Genomic DNA, 11112 nt, shown 5'->3' with positions numbered 1-11112 from the left:
TTGCCTCAGGGGTAAGAAGTCTGCGGAGCTTTGCCTTCCCCAGAGCAGGTGGGGACAGGGTATAGCGTCTGCGAAGAAGGAAGTGAGCCTCCTAGCACCTGCGGGGCCGATTCCGCGCTAGCAAGCTGACCTTGTGTGTGAAGCCGAATCCCGGAATGTTTGGCTTGGAGGCAGCAGAGCACGTCGTGCGGGCTTGGGGCCAGGGTCTCTAGAGTGGGACTTGGGGCTTGGGGGATGATCTTCCCTGCCTTCTGTCTGCTCTGGTGGATGCCGATTTCTCGGACGCGATGAAAATACTGGAGAGGAGGGGCTGGCGCAGTGAAGCGCAGCTCAGTGACCTGGCCGGGACCTCTCCAGGGCTAGGTTCAAGCCGAATCCTCCCCGGACAGGATTCAAGGGGAAAACGTGGGGGAGACCGAGAATACCGTGTGGGACGCAGTAACTGGGGATCGGGGCGAATTTACATTGTTTTCCCCTTGGCTTCCTTGGCTCCCGGATAGGGGACCGTCAGAAACTCCGAATTCACACTCATTCCCAGCGCTCACCACTATCAATAACGAATCCTAGCGTTGCAAGGGGTGCTCTGCGGAGAAAGCTAATTGTTCCCATCCCAGGCTCTCCTGCTCTGGAAGCTGCGTTTCTAGCCTGCAGCGAAGAACTAGAGACCGTTGATGTAAAAGATGTTTAGGATTTACCAACTTTTTCCCGCCATCTTTCCATCTTTCTGAGAACTCACTCGGAGGATTAGGATTTGGGTTACAAAGCCCCCTTGTCAGGTACTTCATCTTGTTATTTTAGCAGAGCGTAGACACGCCATCTCCTTTGGCCGACGGTGGTTTACTGTGAACTGGGGGGACAGGCTCGCTGGATAGCCAAACCTTGGCTTTTGTCCTCTCAGGGAAGGGCGCCCTCTTTCGCGCCCCCGACAGTCACCTGCAACAGCAAGGGACTAGCGCGGCGACCATTTGTCCTCTTTCGCCACTCGTGAGGTCGAAGTGTGGAGTGAATGTAGCCTATGGCTCCGCAGCAACACCTACCCTAAACTTTAGGGCTTTTGGGTCGTCTGTTCAAGCTTCTTAGAAGCAACAAAGACTTTCTAAAGATCCCCACCCTCTCACCCCTCCCCTTACTCCACTTTTCTCTCACTACACGCACTCAGCTCCCTTTCTTTCTGAGGCTTGGGGATGAGTTTAAATCATTGTGCTCCCATTTCTTGATAACTGCCTGCTTTGAGCTTTTGTTCTCTTAAAGTAGGATTCCGCACTGAAAGAAGGGCTGAAGATGAACAGTTTGACCCCTTAGGACAGTTCATGCAATGGACAGGAGCGGCCCGCGGTCACCATCCTGGCTGATGCTATTCACTCACTCCCCTCCCCCTTCACATAACAATTCAGCCTCGTTTCATCTGGACAATCTTTTAGACCACACAAGTGCCTCTTGAATTTATTTAAGTTAAAAGAGTGCTAGAAGAGTACAGCTAAGGATATTTGGCATTAGTTATGCCTTCACAAAGCTGAGTACAGATCGAAATTGCTTTCTTTTTCCTGCAAAACTAAGCAAAATCTGAACAAATACAATTCTGCTATCTAGGCAACCGTGAGTATGAACGGTTGGTCTTTCGATTGCATGAGGTTGTCCTTGGGTGTTTCTTTTCTTTTTAAAAATGATATTTTTCACAGTGAGAAATATTTTCAGAAATGCTCTGTGATCAAGAGTAAGTCAGCTCTTGAAGGCTACAGTACAAACACACAACAAAAATTTTTAAGAGTTCCAGGATATATAGAGAGCGTCTTTTTTTTTTTTTTTTTTTTACAGATGTACTTTTAAAAATTGTTTAATACTTTTCTTTACATTTTAAGTTCTGGGATATACCTGCGATGAATGTGCAGGTTTGTTTCAACATGTGCTGTAGTGGTTTGCTGCACCTATCAACCCACAATCTAGATTTTAAGTCCCTACATGCATTAGGTATTGGTCCTAATGCTCTCCCTCCCCTTGTCCCCCAGCCCCCTCCCCCCAGCCCCCCCCCAGGCCCCAGTATGTGATGTTCCCCTCCCTGTGTCCACGTGTTCTCATTTACAGATGTACTTTTTATAGTAATCGGACATACATCACTCCATATGCCCAAAGAAGCCCTCATTTAAAAAAATAAAATTCTATAAACCCGATGATGGCTTTACGTTTAATGATTAGAAATTGATTTATAGCAATGTTTGAATATGTACATAATCCTAAGTTTCTTGACATTGTTGGAATAGTTTTTCCTTTTGCAGGAAACTTCCAGAATAGGAAGTGTGCAGTTTACCTTAATACAATTTTACCATTACTAAGCATCTGTGTAGGATGTACTTAAATATGCATTATTAACTTATCACTCACAGACAGTATAGAAGGTTTGGATTTTGTCAAAGGAAAACATGTGCCCTTTCAGTGAGTCATAAAAACATAAAATCCTGGGAGAATAAAAAAACTGGAGAGTCAGATGTCCATATACTGTTAACAATCAACTAAAGAAACCCATTGTGTGTTTCACTGGCACTAAGCATCAGACCCAGCTTGATCTCATTGTTATTTGGGGTTATATGAGGCTCACCAAGTTTCCCTTTAAGTCTCTACTTAACTGGATTCCAATTCTGTTCTTCCCCCAAATATATTTTATCATTAAATCAACCCAGCACTTCCTAGCTAAACCAAGTTTAAAGCAACCTGTCCAAAGACAGGTATCTCCACTGACACTAAAATAAATTTTCCTTTGTTTTCATTACATTAATCTATTTTGGCTTGTATTTCTTTGCAGGCAACTCCTGTGAAGCGATATAGATATCCAAAGACTGAAAAAACAAGGTTCCACCTATCATTCAGGTATTTGTTTTTAAAAGTCTTGATCATTTTCTCAGAACCTAGCTTTCTTGTCGTTATATTTTATTCAAATTTACAAACAAATTCTGTGTCTGCTCCCACATGTTCCTTCAGTCCTTACTGGGCTGGACAAGTCCACATCCTTGGCAGGTTTTCTTTTAGGGGGACTATGAGAAGAGTATTTTCTTGTTTCGTATCAGTGATAATTGCCTATAAATTAACGCTCATGTGTACAGCAACAAAGGTAAGCACTTCTAGCATAATTTTTGCTTGGTCAAACTTTTTATGAAGTTCTGATTCTGCAGGTTCATGATAGACAGAAACCCAAAGATGTGTGAGAGGCAGGTGCTGTGTGCTAGAAACATTGAAAGTGTCTCTCTTTTCTTCTTTCATTTTCATTTCTGCACTTCCAGCACATGAAATTTAGCTGTTCTAAAATGATCGAGGAGGAAATTGGCAAATGATGCTTTTATATTTTGGGAATTTGCTTTAAAAAGGGAGAATATGAAAACACAAACATCAAAGAGCAAAGTGGAAAAATCATGATAGTTTTCAAATAATTCCAAGACAGAAGGAAGTCTGAAGGTTGAAGAACTGCAATGGGTAATGCTCCTTTTCACAAGTTCCTAATTTTCATTTTCTTTACTTTGTGCCTTCCGATCCTCGTCACCTCCCTGAAGAAAACATTAAACAAATTAAAGCCATGCCAAAATGCTAACAGCTAATTTAACCACCCCGTCTTTGGAACACAGCTTGTTTCTAAGTCCTACAAACCGAGGGAGACAGAAACCAGAAGATAGCATTCTCTTTCTCTTCTACTCTTCCACTCCTAACACTCCAACTGTGCCTTGCCTAAAGTTAATTTGCAAAGGGGATCTCAAGGGACTTCACTCTGGTCTACTGAAGTCCGGATCCATCCCCATGTCGACAAGAGGGTGGGCATTAACGTGGTTGGGAAAGTGGGGAGGGCTAACGAGCAATTCAGAACAAGTTTCCCCCGAGATCCAGTAGCCCTTCAGCTCTTTTTTCTCATTGAAAAGCAGGAGAATTGGGAAGATGGGCCCCTTGTCCCTACAACGCCCCCCAGCGCGGAGCAGAGGTCACGGAAATGTCAGCGCAGCGCATTTGCTTGCAGGAGCAGCAGCTCTGCCGCTCCTCCCGCTCGGTTCGCTGCCACCCACGCGGGAAGCCTCCTTGCTGTCCCTCCAGACTATAAACTGGGTTAACCCCAGCAAAACCTGCATCAGTGCCCGGAGCCTCAGTTTCCTGTATGTAAAATGAGGGGTATCCTTTCAGCTTTAACATGTGAGTGGTTTTATTCTCACATCCTCTAAAAGCTCATCAACTGCTCCCCTATCCGACCTCCCCTCCCAAGAGACGCCTGTTTGAATCCCCAGTGTCCTCTCCCTTCACTCTCCCACGCCAGTTTCGACGGACCCCAAACACACTTGTTCACGAGGTGTCCACAGCTCGCCATCCACGCCATTCTCCTCCCCTAACCAAATGAATCCATTTTAAAATCGTTTACTATTTGATACAACCCCTAAGAGGCTTTGCCAAGAGACGCCCGGCAGCACCACAGGGCTAACTGCTTTCCCCGGGATTCTGACCCCCATTAACTAATTCCTAGTTCCCATCACCCGGGAGTTAGGAGGGCCGGCAGCGCCGGGTGCGGTGCCTGCGCGCGCGCCGGGCGGGGGGAGCCTCGGCGGCAGCGAGGACGAAGGCGGGGGCGGTAGCACGGGTCCCCCCATCCGCCCCCAGCGCTCGGGCCCCTAATGAGCTGCTGAAAGGGAGCGGGCTCCGGTGCGCGTGGCTCGCAGGCCTCCCGGAGTCCGGGGCGCCCTGATTGGCCAGCTGCGCCTCGCGACCTCCATTCATTAATAAATTAGCGGCACGCTCCAGCCGAGCGCGAGCCACCAATCACAATGGACAGCGGCGGCGACAACAGCCGCAGCTTGAGCCTCTGCGGCCGCTGCGGCTTCGCCAGCTCCGGCCGCAGCCCGGAGCTCCAACAGGAGCTTTAGAACCATTTTATGCTGATTAGATAAAGGGGGAAAAGAGAGGCGGGGGTGGTGGGAGGAGGAGGATGGATGGCAGGGCCAAGGGAGGGGGAAAGGCGGTGAAGAAAGAGAAAGAAATGAATGATGATAATGCAATGAAAAGAATAAGCCAGAGGAGGGAAAAGCGGGGGAGAAGGGGGGCAGGACTGACAGGAGGAGGAGGCGGTGGCGGGGGAGGGGGGGGGCCCGGGGCAGATCTGATTGTTTTCTTGGTGGTATATAAGGGGTTTTAAGGAGAGTCGTGTGCCAGACACGCAGCCACTGAACCACAAGCAGCTTCGCTTTAACTGGAGTGCCTGGGAGTCGCGTGCCAGGAGCCGCACGGCCAGGGACTGACTGACAGACAGACACGCACCACCACCACAACACACGAGACCCGGGCGGGCCGCCGCCGCCGCCGCCGGGGCTCTTGGCAAACTCGCCGGTCGCAGAGGTCCCCCGCGGAGCTGCGCCACAGTAGCGCCGGGCTTGCAGCTTTCACGCCAGGCGAAGGACGCGGCGCTGCGCTCGCGGCTGCGCGGAGATTCCCGGCACACGCCAAAGTCACAGCAACGCTGAGGCACAGTTAGAGCCAACTAAGTAAGTATTCGAGCCACGGCTTCCAACTACGCAGGTGATTTCCCCGCACTCAGTCCAATCACACCCGCACGCCCTCTGCTCCGCGCAGAATCTTTGTCGCGGAGGCCGCAGTCACTTCTCGGGGCGGGAACGCACGACGGCCCGCGGCGGGCAGGACCCAGCTGACTGGCGGCAGGGTCACAGCGAGCGCTAGCGGCGCTCCTGACCTTGGCTGGCACTGCCTGGGTTTCTTCCTTCGCCTTCCTGCTCTGCGCCATTCGGAGCTGGTCTTCTCGGGTGCGCGCCGGAACAAGCACCTGTGACACGAAGATCGCGCCTCTGTTTCTTTCCTTACACCTCATTGCCTTTTTCTCCTTCCCCTCTCTCTTCGGTAGGATGTTCGTCAAATCCGAGACCTTGGAGTTGAAGGAGGAAGAGGACGTATTGGTGCTGCTCGGATCGGCCTCCCCGGCCTTGGCGGCCCTGACCCCGCTGTCATCCAGTGCCGAAGAAGAAGAGGAGGAGGAGCCGGGCGCGTCAGGCGGGGCGCGTCGGCAGCGCGGGGCTGAGGCCGGGCAGGGGGCGCGGGGCGGCGTGGCTGCGGGTGCGGAGGGCTGCCGGCCCGCACGGCTGCTGGGTCTGGTGCACGATTGCAAACGGCGCCCCTCCCGGGCGCGGGCCGTCTCCCGAGGCGCCAAGACTGCCGAGACAGTGCAGCGCATCAAGAAGACCCGTAGACTGAAGGCCAACAACCGCGAGCGAAACCGCATGCACAACCTCAACGCGGCACTGGACGCGCTGCGCGAGGTGCTCCCCACGTTCCCCGAGGACGCCAAGCTCACCAAGATCGAGACCCTGCGCTTCGCCCACAACTACATCTGGGCGCTCACCGAGACCCTGCGCCTGGCGGATCACTGCGGGGGCGGCGGCGGGGGCCTGCCGGGGGCGCTCTTCTCCGAGGCAGTGTTGCTGAGCCCGGGAGGCGCCAGCGCCGCCCTGAGCAGCAGCGGAGACAGCCCCTCGCCCGCCTCCACGTGGAGTTGCACCAACAGCCCCGCGCCGTCCTCCTCCGCTTCCTCCAACTCCACCTCCCCCTACAGCTGCACTTTATCGCCCGCCAGCCCGGCCGGGTCAGACATGGACTATTGGCAGCCCCCACCTCCCGACAAGCACCGCTATGCACCTCACCTCCCCATAGCCAGGGATTGTATCTAGAGCTGCCATTTCTGCTACCCACGCCAGGCCTTAGTGGGTTCCCTTTCCTGTCCCCAGTCGAGCCCTCCTCCCTTCCCCTGCCCCTCCTTTCCACGCCCTGGAAACCATCTCACTTCACAGGGCAGGTGTAGCCTTTCTGATTACTCGGTTGTTTCTTGCATTTCTTGGCTTTGGGTATCCTTCATTCAGACAGGCTCTGATTTATTGAAGGTGTGATGCAGCTTATTGTCAAAGCCAAGGGTGGCGCTTTGGGGGCGCTTCTTGAGACGAAAAAGACGCTGGGAAGAGATGATGGTGGCATATCTAAAGAGTTTGCAGAGCGGACTGACGCTCCTCCCCTTTCTCTTTAACGCCGAAGGACTTGGTGCAGTTCGTGTGAATCTCACAGGGGGAATGCAACTGGTTCCTGTGATGTCTTCACCTTTGCTTCTACATAGAGATGTTAATGTCGAGTAGAAAGAAATGTATCTTAGCATCTGAATGATTTTGCTGGTAATAATATTATCCACAGATTTGCAATGGCTGGCATCTGCTTTATTCCCATTGCTGTCTGCAGGCTGTGGGAATTTCACCTGTCAAACCAAACTTTCCCTCTCTGATGTGCACTTTGTTCTGTTTCCCAGATTCGTCACAATGCCTATTGTCCTGTCCTTCTCTTTCCTTTTTCTTCCCCATTTTGCCATCTGTCTGTTATGATTTATAAGGGGAAAAAAACTTGTTTTGTTAGAGGGGCAGGTTAGAAGTCATTGTATAATTTGTAGGCTTTGTAATGATTGAATGCAAGCGTGGAAATTTAGGCTGAACTCTCTATCAAAAGGAAAAATGTGGAGGAAAAGGGAAAAATCAGGAGGGAGGATTGCTTCATGCATTATTTATCTCGACCTTTTAGGGGAGAAGGAACTCCCCCATTCTTTCAAGAGATTAAAAATAAATCAACAGTCTGAAAACCTAAGCAGACACGGAGCATTATCCGGATCAGCCGCACACGTGTTCCCTTCTATTTATTATAAAGAAATTTTTCATGGGAAAATATGTATTTTTTGTATATTCTACAGAGTTTATTCTAGTACGTATTTACGTCTTGAAGAACAAGAAAGTTGTTCTTGTGATTAAACTATAAATAAACTATCTAATTTTCATAAGTTTGTGTGTTGTATCCTACCTTTTTCTTGCTTATGTGATTTTTAGATGCCAAATGAGTTGTGTTTTTTTGAAATTCTTCCCATGTCAAATTGAATATAGTACTTGTATTTTTTGGCAATGCTTTGTGTAGAATTTCACTAAGAAATCACAAAAAACTGAATCATATTTGAGACACTAATATTGAAAATAAGAGGGTAACTCTATTTTTAAGATAAACACACAATTTATTTCTAAGAAATAAATTTCTGAGCAAACAAGATAAGCAAAAAAGGAAAAAGGGGAGAAGAATTTAAATGATAAGTCATGATAAGCTCCAAAGTTCAGAAAACCTTGATTTGAAAAAAAGTGAAGTTGAAATTTCTTGGTGGAATGTGTAGAAATTTGTAGAAGTTTTTGTGCAACTTGTTTGGCTTCAATTCTCTTCTGTAAACTGAAGGGATTGGACGTGACCTCCAAGGGTGCTCCCTTTCCAGCTCTAACATCTGTGATGTAACAGTTTGTATAAATTCATTATTAGAAGCAGATTTCCTATTAGGCATTTTAACAAGCTAGTTGCTTTTAAAAGCAGACTCCCAGAATAAAGCAGATATTTAGAGTGAACTAGAATTGAAAATATATAAAGAAATAGCTCTGCCTTCCAATATTTGTTAAAGTAATTACATAGTCAAAACTTCTTCAAAGAGAAAGCAAAAATGGTTTAACTTGCACCTCAATCTCCAAAGCAGAAATGAATGACCTTTGATAGGCGTTGGGTCAAAAATGACCAAATGAAGGTTGACCACATTCTATGCTTAATCCCCTTGGGGAAGAGTGTCTATGACAACACAAGCTAAAAAAGATCACATTAAATCTTGGTCGTTCACACCACCCACCTCCCCACGAATGTCTTACCTGCATCTGGTTTGGGCTAAATACTCCACTCTTCTGCACAATGCAATAATAATTTCTCCTGAGATGTCTATCTGAAACTACTCCTCTCTAATAACTCCATTTTAATCAAAGGAAGAACTAACTCTGGGTTTTTGTTTCATTTTTTATAGCCAAGCATGAGAAACCTTTTGGTAAATCCCTTTTAATTTAAAGATTGTGTTACTCTTAGCTGCTCTTTGATTATCTGACATGGGGAGAAAGTGATATTTCTCTTATATTCACATTTATGTTTCTAATGTTTAAAAAGCCAAGCCAGCAAGCAAAGGAATTGTAATATGATAGTTTGAAAACATCAGTTTTGGTGCTGAACAATGCTTCTTCTGGTGATACATTTGATGATACATGGTGCTTCTTTTGGAAACTTGCCAAAAAAATAGTTCATGACAAAATCTCGGATGCAGCTACTCCTCCGACTATGGGAAACCTTCTCAATTGGTGAAGCCATCCCATAAAAAGATGACCCTAATGGCTAAGTTGGAGAGGCAGGGATGGATAGATGATTCAATAATCCTAGCTCTGAGCAAGGCTAATACAGCTAATACAGACTTCACTCTTGACCTAGCTGACTCTACACACTTGTTCCAGATCCAGAGTCTTGTTCAAGTTCTCAAAGCTGGAGCTTGCGGGTCCCCATTACACATAAGCAGATACATCCTAAGTGCCAGGGCTTTCATCTACCATTTGCAATTCACACTCAGCCTTTCCCTTCCCCATCTAGAACACACCTTATTTTACACTAAATTGGTGCAATTATTTTTTATGGCGTCTAATCATCTTAAGCGGGTAAGAATGATGTTCTGACTGCCTCAGCGCTGAGATTCCCTCCCCTAATCCGTTGCAAACGTCACAGCCGGTGGCCTGAGGCCCAGTCGTTCTCTTCCCTTCCTAGTAGGAATGAGTACAATTAGAGGGTCAAAGCCGCTGCTTCTGCAGTAGGCAACAAGGTAGTATTTCCATTTTATCCATTTCCCTCCCGACATTGTGACCGCGCTGTGATGAGCTGCATCTGTGTGCACCAAGTAGGTTTGCAGGCCTCGGAGCCACGCCATTTTATTTCTGGTGGCTCTGATGAGAGACACTTCAAACAACGCTGTGGAGATTTTCTTCCGGTGACAGTCACAGACTCTCAGTGTTGCTAGATCTTTCCAACGCCAGCTAGCGTGCTGCGGCGCCTTTTCCTAAGAGCGGAGAGGCGCGAAGGTGGGTCCTGTTCTCATTGGAGCGTCGCTTTAGCGCGGCCAGCGTTCCGGGATTGGCTGTATTTATTTGTTCTAAAGTGCTCAGACCTTGTTACGGCTCATTTTTCCTTCACTAGATTTTAAATACATCCATCTGAGTGCCAAGAAGGAGAAAAAAAAGTAGAGAGGCGGACTGCCAACCGCTGGGCCCGCCACCGGAGCCGGACCTAGGCTCAGCCGGAGGCAGGAGGAGGGGTTGAGGCTTCCCGAGCCCGCCGCACCTGGATCAGAGCCGGGTGGGCGCTCCTGGTGTCACAGCTGAGGCGAAGGCCCTGGGCGGCCTTGGCCAGGAGGGAGGAAGGGCCCATTTGGCACTTCCCAAAGCCTAGTCCGATGGCCCAGGAAGGGCGTTTAGACCCAAGGCCGGCTTCAGCCGCCCACCCGCCAGTCTGGGTCACAGGCTGCTAAAGGGCCGGGCTGGAGCGCGAGGCTGGGAGCTGCGGCGCCCCCACCCGCTGGGTACACCCCCCTGCATTGCACACCCTTGGGCTGGTTGTGACTTCTGGGCACCGACACCTGGAACCGGTTAAAAGCGCCTCCTCCTCACCGCCAGCCTCGGTCTCCTCCGAGCCCCCTCGGGCTCCCAAGCGAGCTTTGAATGTATTAATTAAATAAAGCGGGCAGCTCTTGAATCGCGCCAATGCAGTGCGCTCCCGGGAGCGTGAAAGTCCCGGCCTCCGAATCTGCAAAAGAAATGTGTGAAAAGAGAATTAGTGAAATTAGGTTAGACCAATAAAACGTGAGGGCTCCAATACCCCCCTTTCTCGCTCCCCCAGCCTGGGGCTAGAAGGGCTATCTGGTCTGATCTATTGTTTCCTGCCCTGGCAGGGGGTTCATTGTGTGATAAATAATTCCCCCTCCATTTTCTTTTATTCTTAAAAAAAAAAAAATGGGTATTTGCATAATCAGTGCTTTGATGTGGCCAGAAATCGGAGGTTTGGTCTCCCCAAGTCTGCTATTGGTAGCGAAGCAACAAAGCTAGATCCAGATCTTTCACTTCGCTGACAGTGTGTGGGGCAGATTGTCAGAAATAGCAGCGTTAAGCTGCTGCCTTCTTTTTTAAGGACCACTTTAATGATTAAACTTAAGGAATGTCCAAAAAAGGA

General features: G+C 48.8%; 1 protein-coding gene and 1 long non-coding RNA gene across 2 annotated transcripts; one reads left to right on the top strand and one right to left on the bottom strand.

Moving 5' to 3' along the window:
* Positions 1 to 3312: 3312 nt before the first annotated feature.
* On the bottom strand, positions 3313 to 4797 carry LOC134761295 (uncharacterized). Its single transcript, XR_010139765.1, has 2 exons — positions 4308 to 4797; positions 3313 to 3533 (listed from the first exon to the last, which is right to left on the bottom strand). It is a non-coding gene; the product is annotated as an uncharacterized LOC134761295 (long non-coding RNA).
* A 328-nt stretch (positions 4798 to 5125) lies between these two features.
* On the top strand, positions 5126 to 7837 carry NEUROG2 (neurogenin 2). Its single transcript, XM_002815073.4, has 2 exons — positions 5126 to 5501; positions 5876 to 7837. The coding sequence occupies exon 2, from the start codon at positions 5877 to 5879 to the stop codon at positions 6693 to 6695; it is 819 nt and encodes a 272-aa protein (XP_002815119.1). The 5' UTR covers positions 5126 to 5501; position 5876; the 3' UTR covers positions 6696 to 7837.
* Positions 7838 to 11112: the final 3275 nt, after the last annotated feature.

The sequence above is a fragment of the Pongo abelii genome, chromosome 3 (genome assembly GCF_028885655.2).
Source record: "Pongo abelii isolate AG06213 chromosome 3, NHGRI_mPonAbe1-v2.0_pri, whole genome shotgun sequence".
NCBI classification, from domain to species: Eukaryota; Metazoa; Chordata; class Mammalia; order Primates; family Hominidae; genus Pongo; species Pongo abelii.
This window is presented reverse-complemented; position numbering and strand designations above follow the sequence as displayed.

Bases quoted from the DNA above. Each gene is read 5' to 3' on its own strand.
- NEUROG2 (XM_002815073.4), top strand. From the start codon at position 5,877: ATGTTCGTCAAATCCGAGACCTTGGAGTTGAAGGAGGAAGAGGACGTA.